This window comes from Pseudonaja textilis, chromosome 2, assembly GCF_049901715.1.
Source record: "Pseudonaja textilis isolate UNSWEBS1 chromosome 2, rPseTex1.2, whole genome shotgun sequence".
NCBI lineage: Eukaryota > Metazoa > Chordata > Lepidosauria > Squamata > Elapidae > Pseudonaja > Pseudonaja textilis.
Genome location: NC_141991.1, coordinates 63,046,228 through 63,070,631, shown reverse-complemented (window position 1 = coordinate 63,070,631; position 24,404 = coordinate 63,046,228). Strand labels below are relative to the sequence as shown.

The following is a 24,404-nucleotide window of genomic DNA, read 5'->3' as shown; positions in this document are numbered from 1 at the left end:
TTTACTCTGTATTCCCTCTTTGTTTACTACATTGTGGATTTTGCTATAAGATTGCTTATCTTGGGAGACTTCCCTCTGCCTTTTGTTCCTTGCCATACATGCAGGGGTGGGTTTCTACCGGTTCTGTCCACCTCTGTAGAACTGGTAGCTCTGAAGAGCAGCAGACATAGAACTGGTTCTATGTCTGCTGATGTTTTTGCACACCTGGGCTCTTACCTGATCTTTATTTCCTGCTTTTTCAACTTCAGCTGCCGAGGCACAGCTGCAGTTAAAAAACAAGAAAAGAGAGCTGTTTTAAAGGCTGCTTCTTGGCACACAGTGTGCTAATGATGATTAACAGGCATGTGGCTCACAGCGGCAGGGAAGCTCGTAAATCCCGAACTGGTAGTTAACCCTGTCGTATCCCACACATGCACACATGCACACATGCACACATGCACACATGCACACATGCATATGCTCTCTAAGTCAGGGTTCTCCAACCTTGGGCTCTTGAAGCCTGGCGGACTTCAACTCCCAGAATTCCCCAGCCAGCTTTGCTGTCACCTGCTTCTGGGAGTCGAAGTCCGCCAGGCTTCAAGGGCCCAAGGTTGGAGACCCCTGCTCTAAGTCTTTTCCTGGAAGGATACAGTTAACTTAGGTCCTGCCTGCCTCTATAATACATTTATTTAAATATATATCCTGTTCTACAACCCCTCTTTTGTTAGATTCCCATTTGTCGGGCTCAAGCAACCAGAACTACTTGCAAGTAAGCCAAAATAGATACTTTATTTCTGATTGCCTATTTTACAAGAATCTTGCCAGAGTGTCTGACTTCCCTTGGGAAATGGCGGATATAGACCTCAGGATTTTTGGTCAGATGTTTGATTCCAGACTGGAATGAATTTTACTCCCCTTCAGCAGAGGATTCCATCACACTACTCTTAGGGATGCTCATAGGCATAGATAAATGCAGACACACATTCAATATTACAAACCCCATGAAAAACTACTAATTAAATATTAACAGTGATGGCACTGGATACGATAAGATTAGTAGCTTTGTTATCCAGCTTTTCTTTCTATGTTTCTTGCTCCCCACATCTTTCTTCCAAGACATGCTATTATTTTTGACATTGCGGGTGGAGGAAATGTCAGCCATCTGATATTTTAAACCTTAATTAATTAACCATAATTAATATAATTTGTCCATTGCCAGAGTGAGATCAAAGCATGTGAACCATCCGCAGCAGATCCCATTGGTGCATCGTCCCATGCAATTAGTCTGGCAGGAAAAGGCAGAGCTTGGAGGAAGGAGGATTCCTTCTTCAGATGCTTGTCCAGGTCAAGAGCAGGTGACAAAAAATGGAAACTGCTGAGTTCAGCATGTGCAGGGATTGAAGGAGCATTATCTCAGAAAGGCCTTTAAGCTACTGAGCACAAGATTTGAGCCTGGGAAGGCCTTGGGGCTACCTCCTACGTGGTCTTTCTTCAGTTGCCCTTGCTCCACATTGGGTGCTTCAGAGCACCTGATTCCCAGTTCAGCCAAATCCCTCTAAGCCAGAAAGTGGCTGGTATTGGCTCAAGAAGGGAGCAACAGTAGGCACGGAAGGGGCTCAAGAGAGCAAGACAAGAAAGAATCTGCCTTGACTTAAGGCTGGGCTAGAGAAGAAGGCAGCTCCAAACAGGAAAGCACTGGAGCCCCCTCCCCAGGTTTTTCTGGGAATCCCCTTTCACTGACCGAAGGGGGAGAAAAAACAACTGGGGGTGATGGGTGCAGGTGCAAGCGCGGAGGAAAAGCATTCTCGGGAGCTGGAAAAAAAGCTCAAGGAAGATGCCGAGAAGGATGCCAGGACAGTTAAGCTGTTGCTTCTTGGTAAGTAAATCCTCCAAAGAAAGTCACAGTCACCTTGTCCACACTTGGCAGGCACTATCAAGGAGTTCTTCCTCCCTTTTCCTAGAGTGTCTCATTCACCTGCATGCCTGAGTGGAAGGAGAGCAGTGGGCAGCATGTCATTCAGAAGCAGAGCAGTCCTAACCCAGAAGGTCTTCTGTCCCAGCCTCTGTACATGCGGACTGGACAACAACATTAGGAAGTCATGCAAAGCTTTAATCCAAGTCCTGTGAAGATTTATCTCTATATGCTGTATTTATTTATCAAATTTTTAAATCGACCCTCTCCCTCACCGAGGGACTCTGGGTGGTGTGCAGGTAAAATATCAAACCATCAAAACAGAATGTAAAATTTAAAAAGGCAAAGATGAATTAAAAATCAGTGTGAAAGTTAATTAAAAGATGGGAGGAGGTCTTTCAGGGGGCCAGCCAGCCCCACAGCTGCCTGCTCCTAGGTAAGCATGCAGTCTTGTGCAAAACCAAACGCATGGTGTAGAATACTGCTGCCTGGTTCAACAATATTAACTATGAGTGGGATCCAGGTGTCCTAGTGGACCACCACTTAAGTATGAGTGAGCAAGGTGCCAAGAAAGCTGATGCATCTTTTGGATGCATCAACAGAGGACTGGTTTCAAGGTTATGAGAAGTAATAGTACTGCTTTATACTGCATTGGTGAGGCCACACTTGGAATGCTTCATCCATTTCTGATCACTAAAACACAGAGAAGATGCCGAGACCCTAGAAAGAGTGCAGAGAAGAGCAACAAAGATGAGGAGGAGTCTGCACCCTACAAGGAACATTTAAGGGAGCTAGGTATGTCTAGCCTACTAAAAGAGAAGAATTGGGGGTGATATGATAGCTGTCTTTCAGTACATGAGGAGCTGCGACAAAGAGGTCAGGGTCAACTTATTCTCCAAAGGTTCTGAAGGTAGGACAAAAGGCAATGGGTGGAATCTCGTTGAAGAGAGATCCAACCTGGAACAAAAGAGAAACTTCCTGAAAGTGAGAACAATTAACCAATGGAACAACTTGCCACCATGAATGGTGGGTGCTCCTTCACTGGAGGTTTTCAAGAAAAGTTTGGACAACTATTTGTCTGGAATAACATAAGGTCTCCTGCCATGGACAGCAGAGGTGGTATTCAGCAGGTTCTGGCCAGTTCTGGAGAACCGGGAGTGGAAATTTTGAGTAGTTCAGAGAACCGGCAAATGCCACCTCTGACTGGCTCTGCCCCCATCTATTCTCTGCCTCCCGAGTCCCAGCTGAGTGGCTGGGTCTTCTTTTGTTGCCCTGCACAGGAGAACGGAGCTGGAAAGCAGGTTAGTGGGCGGGGAGGGAAGGGAGATTTTACAGTATCCTTCCTCTGCCATGCCCACCAAGCCATGCCCACAAAACCGGTAGTAAAAATTTTTGAATCCATCACTGATGGACAGGGAGTTGGACTAGAAAAACTCCAAGGTCTGCAGAGGCTGCAGAGTCATATTTTTACATCTTTCTGGAAGGCCAGGAAGGTGGGGGCCTGCCTCGCCCTTGACTTATGAGACAAACATAAGAGGAAAAGATACCCGCAAATTTTAGAGAAATGGGAACTAAAAGAAATTCCTTCTAGGTATATCTGCTCAGACTGCTTATTCTCAGAGAAGCTTAAGGCATCTCACACCAGCTCCTGCTGTACGTTGATGCTGATTTACTTTGTCATTTGGGGGCCATGCATTTAAAGCTCCCTGGACCATTGCTCCTTCAAGACTTTTTCTGACATAGTTCTGCTGGATCCTCGGCTTTAAATATAGATGCTGCACCCTACTTTTGTACAGATGAAGAGAAGGGTGGACTGAAGAGCTGTAAAGATGGTTACCTTCTCTTGTATTCTTGGCAAGGGCTAAGCTGACCGGGTTAGTTAGCTCAGCTTTCCCAAACCACATGTTCTGTAGATGTGTTCAGATTATATTTTTAAGAATTCCCAGACAGTAGAACTAAACAAGAGTGCCAAATTAAAGCAGGATGAAATATCTAAAACAACTTGGGTCTAACTTTACCACTGAGTGGATTTTTAATGTTAACACTACACTGAGTTACACATGCGTACACGCAACTGCTGCAAGTGAAATATAAGCAAAAGGGCCAAAACACAATGGGCATTGTGAAATGGTTCTTTGTCAGAGAAAGATGTATTTAAATATTACAGAAGTGCATGCTGTTGTTGGCTCCCATAACCTCCAAGAGAGCCATAGCTGTATTTTCTTTCAACAACTTTGTTCCAGAATATTGATGGCAATACCAGCCAACCCACAAATTAATGCAGCCCGTGGACTTCTTTTTCCCACATTATTAAGGGAGTTAAATGAAGGGCTGGCCTGTGGGAACTGTTCTTCAGTCTTCCCTGGTGGACTGATCCATTCAGATGTTGGGATTGGAATTCGAGACTGTCATAAGCCTACGCTTTCCACACAGTACATGATAAGTAATGCCATCCTGTTTCCCATCCTTTCATAACTTTGTACTCTAGAGCTGCCCTTTTTCTATGAAGCACTGAGGATAAGTTGGCCTATGGCCCAGATCTAATTATCTTATTATCTCTCCCGGAAAGGTGACCAAGGCTGACTTAGAGCATCTTATTCTGACACCTTTGGTGGTGGTAATCCTGCACAGATCCCTTGTTGCAATATAAGATGGAAAAGTACTTAAGAGAAGTTCTTTAGAATTCAAAGACAGCCTTTGGGGGGAGGGAGGGAAGGGAGGAAGGAAGGAAGGAAGGAAGGAAGGAAGGAAGGAAGGAAGGAAGGAAGGAAGGAAGGAAGGAAGGAAGGAAGGAAGGAATTGACTTAAATTAGGTCATAAGGCCAGCGTGCCTTTAGAAATATCATACATGAAATATTTTGCTTTTGCTTTTTTTCTCCTTTAACACATTGTATTTCCTAACACAGCTGCCAAAGTTTGAAGATAAAAAAGAATTAAGATAGTTCGATCAAATATGGAGCCAGTGAGAAAGAGGGAATCTCCGTGCAAGGTCAAAGGGTAAATGAAGCTGCCACCAATGTGGAATATTGGAAAGTTTTGCACATAAGGCTGGTATGAAATGCACGGGTACAATAATTATCTGAAAAAAATGTCCATGCTAGGTTTAAACCCTCTTCTCAAATGGAATTCTGATGATATACTGTTGGCTGCTGAAAGAAATGTGTAATAACCACCCAGTGAGTTAGATTTGGCTGAGGAAATAGGAAAATAAATACACTAAATTGAATCTGAAGCTTTCCACTTCCAATCCTGGATCTTAACCACCATATCAAAATGGTTTAAATGCTCACCTTATTATTTAAAATGAATGAGTAATATGATAGTTGCGATTCAAGTATTTAAGAGTAATTAGTAGAGGTAAAAATCAGATGCTGACACATTGAGCTTGCCCAGTAGTTGAAAAATCATTGAATCCAGTTGCAGAATGGTTGAATTTGTAATGAATTTTTTTATAAAACTGCTGCTGTTTAAAAAAACAACAACAGAGAGAATAGAGTCTCCACAGACGGGGGAAGAATAAATAGAACATAGAGATTAAGAAGTAAAATAAGATGCTGTTTTGATTAAATGGGAGGCAAGTTAAGACTAAAGATGTCTAAACGGAGAGGCTTTATTTTTCTATAGTGTAATGATACAGAAATGAAATGTAAGCTAGGATAGTGTAAAAGACATGCAAAAAAAAGAGGGTGGGGAGGAGACATATGGAAGCATTGATCCAGTCGGTCACAAGACTGTGACAAATAAAGCAGAAGTGAAAAAATGGAATTTGGAAGTAGAAATGAGTGTGTTTCTCTCTCTGCCGCAAGTGGGGAAGGAAGGTTGAACCACAATGAGCTTAACTGGAGAAAGTGGAAGGAGATAGCTACTTTCATTTTGGCAGCAAAATATCTAATAGGGAATTCCTCCTCTCCATATAGAAGAGATAGGAGAAGCAACTGGGAAGCACAAGGGAGGATCACGCAGCAATTTGGGGCCAGTGTACGAGAGCGTGGTGGGCGATGGATCACCAATAAGAGAAAAGACCCCGAGTATTGACAGAAAAAAAATTGTGGTTTGAAGAGCCAAATGCAGGCTTAGATCAGAGGGTCCAGGATGGAAAAGATACAACCTGGAAGGAGAGATCAGTGTGGGAGAGTTAGGAATGCTGCTACATGAGAATTTGCAGACTCAGCTGATGATTTAGGATGTTCTGCAGGAAAGGGAGAGTATGATTAATGAGAGAGAGAGAGAGAAAGAGAGAAAGTGTTAGTTAGTTCTTGAGGCCCAGGTTCTTAAAGTGCAAAATTGTTGAGGAGAGTCCACCAAGGATTTTTTGGGAAGACCAATTTTTGACTTCAGAACAAATGTAAGACTGCAGAAGTGCAGCAAATGGGCTCTGGTGTTAAATTGAATTTGGTGCCATATAGAAAGTATTGGGGATTGGGAACAAATACAGTTTAGTCCCTTTTCATTTTCTGTTCCACCAGGAGCTGGAGAATCGGGGAAAAGCACCATAGTCAAGCAAATGAAGTAAGTCTTCTTCCAACAATTCCTACACATCCTTGCCATTGCAATTGTCAAATTCTACTCATAAGAAGTCTTTCTCATATGAAGTGTTGAATCGGTCTGCCCAATTTATTTTAAAAGATTGTTTTAATCAATGAATAAAATGGATTCCAAAAAATAAGTGGCCTCAATCAAGATCTTTATTCATAGCAATACCAATGAGGCCTGAATCAATACCGTAGGCATCCTTCAAAAGTAAGACTGATGTGTAACTGCTTTGCTTGGAAATCTCTTCCCCTAATCTGGGGAGAGGAGCGGAAACCACAACAGTGTGGAAGGTGACCGCAGCACAGGAGGAGAGGGTTTAGAGAGGGAGAAGCTTTGTGAGCTTGGTTTCTGGCTTAGGTAAAAAAAATAGTAGCCATTTTGTAAGAATGCTCATGACAGGATCTCAACATTCCAAACATGCCAGTTTTCCCAAAAACATTACCTATCCTTGCTCTCTGTATATTCCTCTATATGCTTTGTGTTTGAGGAAATTAATACTGTACCAATATCCCAACAGCCACCTTATTCTTATTTATTCTAGATTTACCCAATAGGTTGCAACTCTTCACTGAGATTGATTATTCTTTAAAATATAAGCATGTTCAAGATATATTAATGCTTAGTTGTAGCTATACCGCATACGGCCACAGGCTACAGAAGGAAATAAATGCCATACAAAACTGTATGTGATGTGCCCATGTAATCATCTATCATTTACCATGATTTAAAGAAGTCTTTATTTTCACATCCTATATTTTAGGTGCATGTATAAAAAGTGTTGGGTATACATCAAAAACACCAAGTACTATATGTATGCAATCAAGAAATATATTTGTCAAAGATGTAATTCAAAAGATTCACACACCATAAAGCTCCCATGCAATTGGTTGCTTTTGGGCCTGCTGTGTTATATAAGCCCATCCCAATGAAGAGTCATGGTTTATAGAGGACAAAAGTTGATACCACACCTCGTGTTAAGGAAAAAGCAAACAAATCTCATCTACTAGCATGCAGATTTAGCATAATGTGTGAATTAGATTTACAAAGTATCTAATGGGATTCCATTATTGAGAATATTGCAATCTCCCTTAATAACAGGAAAAATAAAAAGAAATCTGGAGGTAGTTGTGATAGAACATTCAAGGAAAAATGAATGAGAAGCTGGGTCTCTCTGTAACATGTAATTTGTCTGAGGAATTAGGAGAGGAAAAAGACATTTGCATTTTGTTCAGAGTTCCTCAAATACACTTAGTGCAGTATTTTTCAACCTTGGCAACTTTAAGATATATGTACTTCAACTCCCAGAATTCCCAGGTAGCACCTAACGTTCCTGAGAACTTCTGGATTGATTTTCTGTTGTTATCTTCCATAGAATTATCCATAAAGATGGTTATTCTTTAGAGGAGTGCTTGGAATTCATCTCCGTTATCTACAGCAACACCCTGCAGTCCATGCTGTCCATAGTGAGGGCAATGGGCATCCTGAACATCCAATATGGAGACCCAGCCAGACAGGTTGGTCACTGAGGAATGGTTATGTTCATATATGGTTGTTCTTTGGGCTTTTATTTATTTAACTTATATGGCTGCCCATCTCACTAGAAGTATCTCTAGTTGCAATAAATATATAAAAACAATCATAAAAGTATAAAGCAATCATTCAAAGTCAAAGCGTTATTAAACATTAAATAATTTGGTATCTTGTCGCTATCTTCCACAACAAAAACGGCTGATAAAAATAAAAGAAAATAGAAATGGGCAATAGGTAATGGACAGTTCATGTGATTTGGAGAATTGGGATTATACAAACATCCAGAGAAATTAATTCCAAAGATAACAAAACAGATGTAGGTCAGAGAAACTCAAAGCAATCATCATTCTAACTCTTTTTGCCCAGACTACTCTTTTCAGTGAAGGAGGAAGGACTCCCTCCCCATCCCTCAGGAAGGTCTCATTGATTGAACTTCATCTTCTGTCTCAATTGTAGGATGATTCCCGAATGTTGCTGCACTTAGCAGATACTATTGAAGAGGGCACCATGCCTAAGGAGATGTCTGACATCATTGACCGACTCTGGAAAGATACAGGCATCCAGGCCTGTTTCGATAGAGCCTCAGAGTTCCAGTTGAATGACTCGGCTGGCTAGTAGGAGATCTTGACTTTGAAACTTTGAAATGGAGGGTGTGGTTTGGATCTGGGGATTGCTTTGAGTGTGTGGGATGATTCCCAGCACGGCTTAGTTATAATGGAAGATACTAGATGTAGATGGGGCATATGGCTCTTTTCACGTTTTATACAGGGCCAATGCTTGGTTAGGCCCTTTCTTAACCAGCTGAATTCCTATATATCTGCCTCAGGTGGAAAGAGAAAAATTGTTCCCACATTACAGGCAGATGTAATGGAATACTAAGTCAGAGAAGACTGGTTTTATAGCCAAAGTGAAAATTTTCAACCACTGCAGTAAGCAATGTGCACCATCCTCTTCCTTCTAGGAACCCATATAAGATGTACAGGGGACCTTAACTGCAGGGGGGTGCTATTATGGGTTCACCCAGGTTCCTGAGCTAACGTTATGGCCGGTTCTGAGAACTGCCAAATCCCATCCCTGGCTGGCCCCTCCCATCCCACCCTGCCCCTCCCTCCCACCCCGCCCCTCCCAGGAGTCTCCACACAGTCTGTTTTGGATGCAAAGTACTGTAAGTGCAGAGCTTGCACGGAGTCTTGGGGAAAGTGAAAAAACAGGCCTCCCGGAAGTTCCAGAAGGCCAGAAACAGGCCTGTTTCCAGCTTCCGAAGCCCAGGGAAGGCTGTTTTCATCCTCCCAAAGGAAAGCCTCCGGAGCCTGGGGAGGGTAAAAACGTTTCCCCTGCTGTGGTGCAGGAGGCCGACGAGGCCACTGTCTACCCAAGCAACCAGCTAGCCAGAGAACCCGCTGCTGAAAATTTTGAAGGCCACCCCTGCTTAAGTGGATCGCTTCTCTGAGTGGGCGTGAGGGGAAGAGAAATGTTCCCTGGGATTCTCCGGCCTCCTTGCCAAAAGTGAATATTCTCCTTCCAAACTCTGTTTCTTTCAGACCTCACTTTTCTTCAAGAAAAAAAGGGGCCAGAATATTTCAAAACCTCTCAGCTTGCCTAATACCTTAGAGATCGAAGCTGAAAGATCCAGGGTTCTTCTGCATCAATTACATTGTAGAACTATATTTCTATACCTGCAGTTACTTGAATGATGTGGCACGGTTGGTAACTCCTGGATACGTTCCCACAGAGCAGGATGTTCTCCGCTCTAGAGTTAAGACCACCGGGATCATTGAAACCCAGTTTTCCTTCAAGGATCTCCACTTCAGGTATTGTATGTCCGAAGCAGTGGTCCACCAATAAGCAGATTGTCATCTGAGTCTAATAGCCTTACTTTCAATAGGTTAGGAAATAGGGTTTTTTTAAAAGGTTTTCAATATTCAAAATTGTTCACTGGACAGGCTAACTGTGTGTGGATATGTGTGATTTGTATGTGTCACGGCTGGTTAAGAGCTACACAGTCTCTCCTCCTGGTCACCATTTCTATTGACATATGAGATGAATCCGAAATTCTGTTTTGTGATGGGTTAGGATGCAAGAAAGTCTCTGCTAACGGCTTCTACAGTAAAGAAAAATGGTTGATATAATTCATCCCCTGGAAATTCACTGAGTGATTTTGGGCCGGCCATTCATTTAGGCCAACATTGTTGTTGGGGATAAAGATCTCCTTGAACTCCAGAAGAAAAGATGGAACATAAATTTCCATCTTTAACGTAAGAAAAAAATAGTAGCAAATTAAAAACTAGAGGGAATGTATCTTCTCAGAGCATAGTATTCTGAAATTTAGATCATATACGTTTATGTTTCACACTGAGCTTTGAAAACAGACAGAAGAAATCAACATTGAAGAGTAGAAGTAATCCAGCTAGTGAACCGAAAAGGAGAAGGATGAAGAAGAAGAAAAACTGATCATATCTGCATTGTCTGAAATATCTTATGTGCACTTATCCAGGAAAGAGTATGAAAGATTAGCACTTTAAATGAACCACTCTATTTATTTTTGTGAGGATGCACTGCCCTCTATTGATGCAGAGTTGGAATAACCAAACTTCCATCCGAACAAAAAGATTTTCAAAGGCATTTTATTATTTTCTTCAATAGCCCTTCATTTCTTGATGGGGCTTTTCCTAATGACCCTTATTTCCCCTGTATGCGCAGCTTGCATTTCCATATTTTTCTATTTCAATTAAACTGATAAAATACAGAATTCTATTTCAAGATCTTATTTAAAAAGAGAGATACTTTTGCTGTTCATCACAGGTTGTAACTGAAAGCAGCAGCTGGGAAAATACACCTGAAAAGGGGTAGTCAAAGAGCTTGCAGGTTTGTTAAAATCTCACTTTTGACCTTTTTCTTGGCTGTCAGAGTTGACAGTGAAATATGCAAAGTTGTTCCAGCACCCAGTGAAGACATTCCTTACCAGATCCTTCCGCCCTGTCAGTCTTGACCCACAGTTCCCAGCTTTCCAAACCCACATTTCTTGACACTTCCTTCCTACCTACTTACACATCTTCTGCCTTTAGTTTCTATGTGAGAGTCAGTTCCCTTTCCCCTTGTTTCTACTTCCCCTTCCTGGGCTCACCATATGTTTAACCCAGTCCAAGTTTTCACTCATTGTTCTGGAAGCATACCAGCTCAGTGACTAGGATAAAAGCAGTGGTGGAATTAAGCCAGTTCAGGAGAACCGGTTGTTGGAAGAAATCATTAGGGCAGAGAACCGGTTGTTAAATTATTTGAATCCCACCCCTGGGTAAAAGTCCCCATTTCAGAGAGGCTTGCTCCAGGAAGTGCCTGAAATCCCCCCAGTCCTAGCATCTTCAGTTACTTCTCCATCAGGTAGACAGGTAATGGGATTGACTAAATGAGATTAATCCAGTGTTTCTCAGCCTTGGCAACTTTAAGATGGGTGGATTTCAACTCCCAGCATATGAATTCTGGAAGTTGAAGTCTACCTTTCTTAAAGTTGCTAAGGTTGAGGAACATTGGGTTAATGCAAGAGCCTTCAAACTTGGCAAGTTTAAGGCTTGTGGGCTTCAACTCTCAGAATTCCTGAGCTAACATAACATCTATTTTGGTTTAAATGTACTATCAGCATAGGTTCCGTAAACCTGTGAACCTTTTTTAGGTGTTCCTATAATACAGTATCCACCTACAGTCAACTTAGTTTTGGAAATATGACTGATACACTTCAGTGTTCTCTATTTTCTGAGCCTGCTTTTCAGATACTGCTTACTCTGCCCTGCAACTTTACTCTCTCATCATTTTTAACCCCCTTTACCCTTTCAATTTTTTCTCAATTGGTTTTCTACAAATTTCTTCAGACGGCTTGCCTTTTCACATCTGTCCTTGAGTAAGTCTCCCTGATTTTCTTAATTAAATGGCAGGATTTATGTTCTCTGCAAAACTATTGTTGGCTCTGCAGCTTTAAATCCTGCCAGGCAGATAAATTTTGCTTCTTCTCTGAAAAGATAAACTTTAAGCATTCTGGTGTAATACTTTTGTGAATAGTGCTGAAGTGGGAGAGCCACTTCATCATGAGAAGTGCAGTAAAATATTAACAAGTCACAAATCTAGTTCTGTCCATTTCTGTTTGGTCAGTTCCTCTTCTGCCAATATTGTCTTTGTCTTTGTCTGTTTCTGTGCTGGATGCAAATTTGCCTTCAAAACATTGATGTAAGAAGAAATGCACTTTTGCGTGCATTCCTCCTAACATAACTTATAAGACTTTTCCAAAATAAGTTCATAAAATATTTTCCTTAATATGAATATTTGGGTACGTATGTTTTGAAGTCTGGACTGAATTAAAAGAACTGGAGAAATTGAGGTTTCTATTATGTAAGGCTATTCTGTTGTAAATATACAAAACAGGTACAAGTATTTCTCAATTTACAACTGTAATGGAGCCTAGAATTTCCATGTTATGTCATTCCAGTCATAAGTTAAGACATTTACATGACTGACCCAATTTTACATTTTGGAGGGAGGTCACTATGTCAATGCCATGGTCATAAAGCAAATGCCACTGTGGTCATAAAGCATATGCCATGGTCATTAAGTAAACACACTCATTTCTATGAGTGTTTTTGCCAGAAGCTGGCAAAAAAGATTGAACTGGAAAAAACTGCTATAAATTGAGGTCACATGACTGTGGAATGCTGCAACCATCAATAAAGGTGAGGCAGTTGCCAAGTGACCCAAATGCACTCATGTAACTCCGTGTATGTGTGTTTGTGTGTGTGGCCATTGAAATTCCAGAACTGGCTCATAAAAAGCTTTGGAGGGGGACTGTTCATTATAACTTGGAACAATCGCTAAGTAACCAATCATTACGTGAGGGCTGCACTACTGTGAATTAAAGAGCTGCGATGGCGCAGTGGTTGGAATGCAGTACTGCAGGCTACTTCTGCTGCCTGCTGGCTGCCTGTGATTTGGCATTTCGAATCTCACCAGGCGCAAGGTCAGGGGTTGGATTCAAAAATTCCAGCAACAGGTTTGCTGCCTGGTTGCTGGGTGGACATGGCTATGATGGGCGTGGCATACTGGAACTTCCAGGAGGGCTGTTTTTCACCTTCCTCAGGGTCTGGAGGCTTCCCTCGGGCCTCTGGGAGAGGAAAAGCGGCCTTCCCTGGGGTCTGGAGGCCCTCTGGAAGGCGGAAACAGGCCCATTTCTGGATTTCCGGAAGGCCCATTTTTGCCCTCCGACAGCCTCCATGCAGACCCTGCACTTACCTGCATCCAAAATGGGCTGTGTGGAGACTCCTGGGAGGGGTGGGGTGGGATGGGCAAGGCCAGCTGGTTGGTTCAACTACTGGTTTGGTGAACTGGATGTAAATTTAACATGCAGTTCACCCGAACCAGTCCGAACCGGCTGAATCCCACCCTTGACTCAGCCTTCCATCCTTCCGAGGTGGGTAAAATGAGGACCCAAATTGTTGGAGGCAATATGCTGACTCTGTAAACCGTTTAGAGAGGGCTTTGAAAGCACTGTGAAGTGGTATATATCTCTAAATGCTATATCACTAAACAAAAATATGAAATTAAAGCAATTCTTTTAAAATTCTTGATCACACCAATTCCTCAACTTCCTGGCAGGATGTTTGATGTCGGAGGCCAGCGCTCGGAACGCAAGAAGTGGATTCATTGCTTTGAAGGCGTCACCTGCATCATCTTCATTGCTGCTCTCAGCGCCTATGATATGGTCCTGGTGGAAGATGATGAAGTGGTAAGGAGCATCCGAAGTTTTCTTCCAACTCTTCTGATTATAGCAAATGAAAGACATTATACATTTCTCAACCAAGACTTAAAGGGGCAGTTTCTTTTATTCTTGGGATGGAGAATTTACTTGTGAAAAGGAGATTGCTATAATCTGAAGGTAAGTTTCACAAATTTCATACCATTCTGTGAGTTGTAGATCAGGGAGAAGGATGGACAGTATACACAACTCAACTAAAATAAAAATCATAGGGATCACCTGACAATTGTGGCAGACACACACACACACAGAATTCATTCGCCTTTCTACTTTTTTAAGGAATCCCACCACAAGAAATTATCTTTAATTTAGGAAAGTTTTGTCAGATTCATCCCCAAATAAAATTTCTTCTCCTGATAACAGTTTTAGGGAAAGGAGTGGGGTGATGACCTAGAGGTGGAGCTCTTGCCTCACCATTAGGCGGCTGTGAGTTCGATCCTAGGTAGATATTTCTCTCTCTGGGCATAATGAGAATGTATCTGCTGAATAAAACTCCGCATTGGCAACAGGAAGGGCATTAGGCCAGTAAACAACCTGCTAGTTCTGTTCAATTTGCCCAGACTCCACCCCGCAAGGGATGGGGTCGTTAAAAGAAGATGATAACAGATTTAGGGAAAAGTTGTTTATGTTGTGTGCACATCTTTAGTAACTGAAATGTAGCTGGACTAAATAAGGAGAACAAAAAGTGTCCTGGGTTTTTTGTTTCTTGTTTTAGAATCGCATGCATGAGAGCTTGCACCTCTTCAACAGCATCTGCAATCACCGATACTTTGCCACCACTTCCATTGTACTTTTCCTCAATAAGAAAGATGTTTTCCAGGAAAAGATCAAGAAGGCCCATCTCAGCATCTGCTTCCCAGATTATGAAGGTGAGTTCCAGTCAGCAGCATGCATGCTTGTATAGATATACTTTAATGAATTAGAGTCTTACACTTCCAGTCAATTGTACAGTGATGTAGGAACATACAAATGTCACACTAGGTAGCATGGAAAGTCACCAAAAATATTATATAGGTCAGCAGGCTAAAACCTGAATACCTAAAGGATGGTATCTGGTTTTGGCATTCTGCAAAATGATCATTAAGAGTCCAAAGAAGAAGTAGCAGGTGCTTAGCTCTGCCCTACTGGATTTCCTTCAGAAGTTTGGATCATAATTTCCAATGGTTTGCTGAGCAACAGCTATACTGGCAGGGACCGATGTAAGTTGTAGTGCACCACATCTGGCTTATGCCAATTTAGAGGCTTGTTTAGATAAAGCCAGACAGGGAATTATCATGTTCCACTACCAGGAAATAAATCAGCAATAAAAATGAACTTTAATATCATCAACCACGGTTTCATTCTACCATCTTTATCGGCACAAGTTATTCCTGTGGAGGAGGAAATAGTGCCCTGAATACCAACTACTCCATGAAGACCTCAAGGTCCCTTCCAACTATTCTATTATATGGTCAGCATTATACTGGGCCTAAATCAGTGAGAATGTGTAGAACCCACTCTCCTCTTGTATTTACACCTACCCTTGTTAACTTCTTGACTTTCTATACAAATATATACTTGCTTGGATGGATACAGCTGAAATTTGACAACCATATAAATGACAGGGTGGTTGATTTTGTTAATCTCATCCAGTTACAAGTAATTAAAACCTTTGCATTTGGTTTCTTGGTCTTACTACACACAACTTTGGATGGAAAAAGCAAGTTATCTTCTATTTCTTTTGTTGTTGCCTATATGATCATGAAGAGAAGACATTACTTTATTACAAGACATTCATTTTGAAAAATAAACACTAGAGGCCCTCAGTCCTCTGTGAAACAGGGCATATTTTTCTGCCACGTAAACCAGAAATTGTTATTGACTGTTTCTTCTAGGAATACATTTATGTGTTCAGTATTTGTTGTTTTACTGTAAATTTAACCACCTTTGAGAATCGGTGCCCATATTATTGTTGCAGAGATGCCTTTTTTCTCAATTGTTCCAATACTGGAAGAAAATACAACGTAATGGGGACTGCAAAGTTGCTAAGGGAGTGTTCGGCAATTCACCCAACAAAACTTCTCAGAACGTTACCTTTTAGTAAACTGGGTTGAGGTTTATTAATCACTGAAAGGGCAACAGAAGCCCCATATGCTTCGTCATGTCAGTCACACTTCCAGAATGCCTACTCTTCCACCATTCAAAGATAAATGATGTAGGTGGGTGACATTTCAGTAAAACAGGCAAGATTTGATTATCAAGGGTAGACTATTCCATGGGAGGGAATCTCTGTACAATGTAGTTGTTCATTCAACAATGAATACCAAACACTTAACAACTGCAGTGTTCAGTGTACTAAGATTCTGCTCCGTACAGATTGGAATCATTCCCTCAGTATGAAGTTTTGTCTCATTCTGGACAAATGAACAATATTATGAGCTTAAGAGGGCTTGCGTTACTCTATAGCTATTCTTTTATTACCACCTATCTCTCTGCAGGGACCAATACATATGAAGATGCAGGTGCCTATATCAAAGTCCAATTCCTGGAACTGAATATGAGAAGGGATGTGAAGGAAATCTATTCACATATGACCTGTGCCACAGATACAGAAAATGTCAAGTTTGTTTTTGATGCTGTTACCGATATCATCATCAAGGAAAATCTGAAGGACTGTGGCCTCTTCTGATTGCAAGTGTTTGTTTTTCCTAACTTGGTTGGATCTGGCAAGGCATGACCGGATGGGTGGGTAGATATGGAAGGCAAGGTGAGGAAACGTACCTTGAATAAAATCCTGTTCATTGAAGCAACGTATATATTTAAGCCAATTAAAATGGTACAAAATTTCTGTAAAGATGTCAAGAACCCTGCGGGGGGGGACTGAGCCCAATGTTCAGGCCAGGTTTGTATCTAATTACATACATAAGCTAATGGGGAACCTTCACGACATCCAAACAGGCTTATCAGATATAGTCTAATGGCAAGTTGCAATAAGGGCTCTCAGTTTATTTGGGAGAAACAAAAAAAGGTAAATTTCCCAGCTTTTGCAGGTATATATTCCAGCTCACTTCCACAAACACTGCAACAGTGATGTAGTGACTAATACCAGTGGAGTCTCTGGGATTGGAATTTTTAGGCCTTTTAGGGGTTTTTTTGGGGGGGTGGGGAATCTGGAAAGTCTGTTCCTTTAAATTCAGAAGAGTTAGATGACAAGATATATTTAGCTTGGGCATCTCATGATTAAAAGTGGAGGAGGAAACCCTGGTCAATGAAAATTAGCAATTTGCCACTGAATTTCAGTGGTGAAATCTTGGCTCAATGGGGAATTATTAAAGCTGCAATGAAAAATTAGAGCCCCCTGTGATTAGAGTAAAATAAATTATTGGCATTGAGGGATTACTGCAGAGATTTACAGTTGGGAGGGCCTGCACAGTTGAAGAGGGTTTGTAGCTTGTTCTGAATGTTTCCACAGAAATCTATGACTTCTAGCTCTGCTTGTGGTCTTCTTCAAGGCATTGTATGATCACTGATGTCAAGCAGACTCAGAATTAAATGCCTTGATCCAGCTGACCTCCTCTGATCTTCACAGAAGGTGGAGGGACTGAAAGAATACAACGTATGAAGCCAAAATGAAGCCAGACTGTAGGACTGGCTCAGTCCTCCTATGTAATACACTCTTTCTAATGACGTTCCTCTTCATCTCGATTAAAATTCACCTTGCCAATTCAGCTAAGTAAAAGGGCAATAAACCCCACAATTAGGTTTTTTTTTTCCTCTGCAAAATACTATCTGAAATAATTATCCAGACTCAAAAGAGAAAAAACTTGTTCCATCCCAGGAGCTGTGTTACACAAGTCATGTATACCTTACCAATCTTTCTTTTTCTTTTTTTAAGTTAGAAAAATCTGCTACTAGAGGGTTTCCCAACTCGGGTATTTTGACATTTCTTCATTACTTTCACTTTCAGTAGGAAAAGCAGGCCAGCAAATGTTTTCTTCCAGGATCTGAGCCACAGCTGTGCCTCTAAGGGGTAAAAGATGTGTGGCCTTGCCTCAACGCTGAACCTGCTTGCTGATACTGCCTAATTCTGCTGTCTTCTTCCTTGTTCACTCTTGATTTTTCGTTAACGACACCGCTTTCTCTGAATGATGGGAAACGTGGCGACTATTGAAACTATGCATTGTATTTTGGACCTGTTTTTCTTCTAGTTTCGAACACTGGTGGCTTATGTGACAAACTTGCTCAATCTGTTCACAACAAAAAGGAGCAGTACTGAGACCAGGTTTGCTAGTCAGAAGGCTGCTTGATGAAGATCGAATAGAAGCCCGCTCAAATCTGGTGATGGTCATCCCCAACACACACCATGGCAACTAAAGGGGGGTGGGTGTACTTTCTTCAGTATTTCCTTTCAACATGACTCTATTGATCTGTCTAGATTGTAAGTCAAAGGAGAAACACATACCATAGAATAACAGAGTTGGAAGGGACCTTGGTGGTCTTCTAGTCCAACCCTCTGCATAAACAGGAAACCCTGTATCATTTCAGACAAATGGCTGCCCAATCTGTTGTTAATAATCGCCAGTGTTGGAGTAACTGCAACATCTGGATGCAAATCGTTCCACTGATTAATTGGTCTAACTTCTTGGACTGTCATTTCTAACTGTCATTTCTTAGTTCTCGGTTGGTTCTCTCTTTCATTAGTTTCCATCCATTGCTTCTTGTCCTGACTTCAGGTCCTTTGGAGACTAGCTAGAACCCCTCTTTCTTGTGGAACCCCCTCAAATATTGGAACTGAAATATTGAAATATGTCACTGTATGTATTTAAGGAAAAACTACATTTGAAGATTATAACACATTTCCCTTTTTCTGTATTTAATTATTATTCATAACTTACATTTTCCCTTTCAACCTTATCCAGCATTCTGCTCAAGTTTACGTACTTCAGGAAAGAAACAAGCACTCACTCAGGCCATAAAACTCTTTAGAAGATGTTTCCAAAACAGGGGTGTTTTAACTTTATAATGTACAATGTAGTGGGGTTTTTTAAAGGTGTTTTGGGCTACATTTCCCATGTACCTCAATCACAATATCCAATGATCTTGCAGCTGTAGTCATAAACATCTCCAAGGTTGTTATTGTTGTTGTTGTTTTTAAGTCTAGGAGAAGCGAAACAAACTTGTATCGTGAGCCAAAGAAAACCATCCAGTCATTAAAACCAACCATGAAATACTGCGCTCAAATATATTCGGAACAATGGAAGAAAAGCAACACAGTTCAAAGACGGCTTTCTTTCTACTTTTTATTATTTCAAACCATGTGAACAATTTGGTAAAACGTGATAAAAGCTAGGCTGCGTCTGACGGTTACTAATGGCCCAGTGCCCATCAACTGCACAGCAGGCAGGACCGCTTACATACAGCAGCGTTTCTTCAGCTGACACTACAGTTAGAGCTAAGAAAAGACATGAAAATAGACCTGACATTATACAGCACCCTCAGGTGCATGCTCAGGCCCTGGGGTGGGACACAAAGGAATGGAAAGAAGTTTGACATTGCTTAGTGGAATCTTAGCCCTTAGGAACCTAATTCTGTGGCCAGGAAGAAACACGTTTTAATGCATGGGCACTGCCCCCTCATAAAAAGCTTGGCCTGGTCCACAGCAAAAAAGGGAGAGAAGGGCTGGTAAACAGGGGAAGGAACCCACTGTATTCTATTCTGAACACAATGCACACTGAAGCAAACTAAAGAACAGATGTAAACATACAGACACCCTCAAGGCACAAATTTACTAGAGAAGATGAGCTCATACTGGGCAACTCAACCATTTACTACTGGACATTTTAAATACGATTTTTTTAAAAAGGGTTTCTTATAAAACAATAGACCAGCTTTTCCTGCACAAATTGACTCTTAAGGAATGTGGTTTTTTGTGTTTTTTTTTGTGTTTTTTTTTTTTTGCTGGTCTGTGCAAATTACAGAGGTAGGAGCTGAAAAACTTGCTCCATGGCAAGAGCTCCACTTGATGGAAGGTTAAAAACAAAAACAAATGGACTGTAGATTGCTTTGGCAGGGTCAGACAGAAAGTTACTTGGACAAAAATAAAGCAAAAGAAAAAACTAAAAACCCACCATGTATCTTAAAAAAACAGAAGATAAAAAGCATGGCAAACACATCCAAAGCCCTCTGACTTGCTACCATCTGAATTTCAGTTAAAGAAAGAGAAGAAAAGGGCATATATGGAAATGTTACAACTATGGCAAGTCACCAATCATTGGTACTTTAGTAAGGCTTTGTGGGCATAGGGAGAAGACCAACAGCCTGCAGGAGGCATCTAGACAGCACGGAGCAGGGAAAACAATGGGCCCTGTCCTTTGGACAGGAAGAATTGCCAAAGTCTCATCATTAGGAATATTTAAAGGAATGGAACAAAACTTAAGAAGCAGAAGTTGTTAAATGATGCAGTCCTCCCTTCATCAACACCAGCCTCTTCCTCATATGGAGCAGTTCAAGTATCCTGCAGTGGGAAGAGCAAAAGGAAGTTCATATACACATTGACAGAAGACACTGGAGTTACAAAAGTCTGTATTTGGAGACAGTGCATTCTGGGCACTCCAGAAATTCCATTTTGATTTGGATTAAGCCAATCCAGTTGTTTATGACAGGCTCAATATTCTCCTGAAAATAGGTTTTCCAGAAAAGGAAGTGATTCAACTACACTTGGAAACTTCTAAAAAAATTTTTCCTGGAATAGCTAGATAAGTTTGGAGGACTTCTTTTCTCCTTGAATACTTGGTTCCTAAAGTGTAATGTTTTTCATATTCCTAAGAGCATTCAAAATAAGGTTCAGACCTGAAATGGTCTGCTATATACTACTTGTCTAAGCAAGAGAACGGGATATCCATAAGGTAAACAGTACACACAAAAACACATCAGTGCTCAATCCAGTATGGTATTCACTCTGCCCTGCATATATATACCTTAGCCTCTGAAGTTGAAAATAGTTGCTAATGTAATTCGGAACCTTGAATCATTAACCCACCAATCATGGGTATTTTAGTAAGGCTTTGTGGCTCATAGTGGTTTAGACAAATCCAAATTAACATAACCACTACACAGATCAGATTTACATTTTGACAGTGGACTTTGTCATATATGGAAACCCATCTTATATCCAAAGAGCCATGATCTCCACTGCATATTTGTATATTTAGTGAATATCAATGACAGTGGTTCTACCTCATCTTGGGAAATGGAAAATATTACTCCCCTGCATCCAATTAAGATTTGTATATTCTCTGAAATGAAACACCTTCAGATAAGTGCATCCAATCTTGCTTTCAGGAAAGTGGCAGAGATACCGGTGTTTCAAAAGTTTGTAAGTGTATCACAAGTAGCCTTAAACTGTCTCATTATTCTAACAACGCTTCACCTTTCTATGTTCCTCAGTAGATGCCATCTGAAGAGCTAAAAGAGCCCACAGTCCTTCAGGTTGTTTTTGATGATGACATCAGTGACAGCATCAAAGACAAACTGCACATTCTTGGTATCAGTGGCACAAGTGAAGTGGGTGTAGATCTCCTTGGTGTCCTTTCTCTTGTTCAACTCCTCAAACTTGTTCTGAATATAGCCTGCAGCTTCATCGTATTTGTTGGCCCCTGAGAAGGAAGGAGAGAAAGAACAGCGATGAGAAAGATTATTATACCAAAACTAGGTGCATTGACTCAGTTTTCAGTGTGAAACCTTAAAGAAGCAGTGCGTTGGCTTAAAAAGTCAAGAACCATCCTCAATCCATATAAACAGCATCAGAGTTGCTATGAAAAGCTTAGCAAGACATTCTAGCCCTGAAAAGGCTGTTTTCCTCCTCTTCGAGTTAGTGTGGTAAGTGTGGAACAAAAATAATTTGTGGAAGGGATGAAGGAAGGGGGAAAGGGAGAAGGGAAATGAAAGGAAGGGAAAGGAAGAGAAGATGGCATTCTGCTGGCTTCTTTCTATGTAACTCTGAGCAATAAGGCTTAGTCACATCAAGGAACCTGGACTTTTTTTAAAAATGATCCAATCTATCAGATCTGTAGTTAACACACAATCTCTCTGCACAGAAGGAAGTGGTTTCAAAAGAGAGATAATTTGCTACAATTTCCCTATATAGCTACCGGTATTATATGGATTCTATTTTGGAAGCATCGGAGATCTTTTTTTTTTCTTTTTTTACAGAACTCATAATTAACCGATCACCTTGCAAAGACTACAGGTAGCCTTTGACAATTATAACAGTTCATTTAGTGACGTTCGAACTTATAACAGCACTGGAAAAAAAAATGACTTATGACCATTTTTCACACTGATGACTGTAAAAGCATCCCAGTGGTCATGTGATTTACATTTGGATACTTGATAACTGATTCATATTTATCCCAAGGTCATGCGATCACCTTTTGACAAGCAAATTCAATGGAGAAGCCAGATTCCCCTAACAACTACGTTCCTTACTTAACAACTACAGTGATTCAGTTAACCACGGTGGCAAGAAATGTCATAAAACGGGGCACTTAGCAACAGAAATTTTGGGATCAATTGTGGTCATAGGTCAAGGACTACCTGTAGTTACCTGCTGAATTTCAGTTTCATAGTAAGCCTCCAAAAACCACATTCTTCCCTCTCTACCACAACTTTCCCAAAATCCAGACTTCACATAGCCATTGAAATGATACATCCTAACTACAAGAAAAATCTTAATATCTCATAAATTTATCAAAAAGTAAACTTGTATCATTTAAAATATTTATTGTATCAAAGGGCTTACATGCCATAATCAGGTAAGTTTTACGGCAAAATTCTTTTCTCATTTTTGGATTTACAGAACTGTTTGTATAGCCACCTTTTAAGAAATCTAACACAGTATGAACACAATCTCTACATATTTTACATATCCACACAAGGTTGTCCTCCAGCAAACAAAGATATTTCATTGGAACTCGCAACTTGCACACGTAGATTACTATTGCTGCTATGCCATCAGTGATGACAATCACTGCATAAGAAGAACACAGTTCAGATTTAGCAGAATAACACCTACTACTATACATACTTAGTATGTATGTTATCTCAAATATACTAAAGTAACAGGGAGAGTGTTTTAGAGGCCAGATTTTTTAAAATTAATTCAACAGCCTCATTCGGATCTTTCTAGGTGATTTCAAGAATAAATGAGAAATTTTCTACTTCTGAAATAGTATGGAAAAGCTTTTTCTGCTATTTCTTTCTTCTATGAAAAGAATAAATGGCTATTTTAACTACACATGCCCTAATTTGGTTTCTACTCAAATCATATGCCATTATGCACCATTTTGTTCTACTAAGTCTAGCTTTTCTAGGGAATATGTTCATTTTAGGGTTCAGAGGAAATGCTGAAAAAAATCAATAGTGCTATATTTACGGAAAACCTAATCTAAGTTTTGTACTACTTTGTTCTGATGGATAATAGCTCCCCATGATGATCTATCAATAATTTCATGAATTCTTGTAATCACATCCTCATGGTATCAGCAATACCACCTGGCTATCTTATCTTGTCTGGCTTTTATCTTCTACAGATTCTGATTTTTCCATTGCGGCTCTCCAAAAGCTTTTGCTTCTGGCATTATGTGCCCCAAATATTAATATTTACCTCTATTTTAGTATTTTCAATGAAGAATGAAAAAATAAAATAAAATAAATAAATCTGGTTTTCCTTCAACCCATATTGAATTATTATTTTTCTTGTTGCTCAAGTACTCTCAACAATGTTCTCCAGCACAAATTAAAAAGGCATTTAATTTTTATTCATTTAGCCTTTCTGATGGTTCAGTTTCCACAGCCATGTGTTACAACTGGAGAGACCATAGCTTTGACGACATATATCCTTTGCTGGTACTGTGATGTCTCTGTACTTTTTCTTTTGGCCTATATTTGTCATAGGCTTTTTTCCAAATATATTTATTTCATCACAATCTTCAACCTTATGGATTTTTGAATTGGGTTGGTGTTAGAAGTTGACATAACTGTGGTTCTTTTAATATTGACTATCAAACCAGATTTTGTATGCCTTTCATTTTCTGCAAAGGATTCCAACATCCTCAAATAATTTTAATGCCAATTTCTGCTTTTGATATTCTGCATGTTGAAGAAGTCTAGTATATAAGTAGTAGAATAACAGTATGATTGATAAGTGCTGTTTTTAATTTTTAATTGTTTTTAATTGCATTGAAATTGATTAAGAGAGGATACCATTCAAAAGCCAGTTTAAGTTGGTGACATAGAAACACCTGCAATAAATAAATAAAAAGATCTGAAGAAAGATACTAATGTGTGCAGGAAAAGTTTTATGTCCAAAAATGTACACACTAACAGAAAGGAAGTCGGCGTATTATGCAAGTTTGTTCTGAGGCAGAAACAGTCCTTCCTGAAATTGTTCCATGCCAAGTGTTTGAGCTATAATCTACAAGCATGACGGCTAAATGTCATGCATGGATGGGGATTAAGGATATTAAAGATACTGAAGTGCACTGAATTCTGAAAGGATGATCTATATTAGATTGTTGCCACTGGTGGGGGATGAGAGTTTATTTAGAATTTGGCATTTGGGGTTTACTTCTGTAAAACACTCAGTCAACATGGGTTAATTTTGGCTGGCCAAACAAT

The 24,404-nt window shown here is 40.4% G+C and overlaps 2 protein-coding genes across 6 annotated transcripts in view; one reads left to right on the top strand and one right to left on the bottom strand.

Moving 5' to 3' along the window:
- Positions 1-1,464: 1,464 nt before the first annotated feature.
- Positions 1,465-18,863, top strand: GNAT1 (G protein subunit alpha transducin 1). 5 transcript variants are annotated; one of them, XM_087924094.1, is made up of 9 exons: positions 1,795-1,855; positions 4,798-4,942; positions 6,358-6,400; positions 7,797-7,938; positions 8,411-8,568; positions 9,637-9,765; positions 13,589-13,718; positions 14,464-14,617; positions 16,226-16,533. In XM_087924094.1, exons 3-9 carry the CDS (start codon positions 6,396-6,398, stop codon positions 16,414-16,416), a joined length of 909 nt encoding a protein of 302 aa, XP_087780220.1. In that variant the 5' UTR covers positions 1,795-1,855; positions 4,798-4,942; positions 6,358-6,395; the 3' UTR covers positions 16,417-16,533. The 5 variants fall into 5 exon arrangements, 3 of the variants coding, with proteins under 3 accessions (XP_026581428.1, XP_087780220.1, XP_087780218.1); XR_015741672.1 differs by lacking the exons at positions 1,795-1,855; positions 4,798-4,942 and adding exons at positions 2,051-2,190; positions 17,765-18,863 and having other exon boundaries at positions 16,226-16,476; XR_015741671.1 differs by lacking the exons at positions 1,795-1,855; positions 4,798-4,942 and adding exons at positions 2,051-2,190; positions 17,695-18,863 and having other exon boundaries at positions 16,226-16,494.
- Positions 18,864-19,013: 150 nt separating this feature from the next.
- GNAI2 (G protein subunit alpha i2) overlaps positions 19,014-24,404 on the bottom strand; it is a 108,454-nt gene continuing 103,063 nt past the window's right edge. Inside the window, exons 8-9 of the mRNA XM_026725631.2 lie at positions 21,157-21,382; positions 19,014-20,241 (exon numbers count right to left, since the gene is read on the bottom strand). Coding sequence (XP_026581416.1) covers positions 21,192-21,382 — 191 coding nt within the window. The 3' untranslated portion in view covers positions 19,014-20,241; positions 21,157-21,191. The remainder of the gene's footprint in view (positions 20,242-21,156; positions 21,383-24,404) is intronic.

Bases quoted from the DNA above. Each gene is read 5' to 3' on its own strand.
- GNAT1 (XM_087924092.1), top strand. From the start codon at position 2,079: ATGCAAAGCTTTAATCCAAGTCCTGTGAAGATTTATCTCTATATGCTG. The intron at 13,719-14,463 runs GTAAGGAGCATC...TTCTTGTTTTAG, and splicing joins TGGTGGAAGATGATGAAGTG to AATCGCATGCATGAGAGCTT. The intron at 14,618-16,225 runs GTGAGTTCCAGT...ATCTCTCTGCAG, and splicing joins CTGCTTCCCAGATTATGAAG to GGACCAATACATATGAAGAT.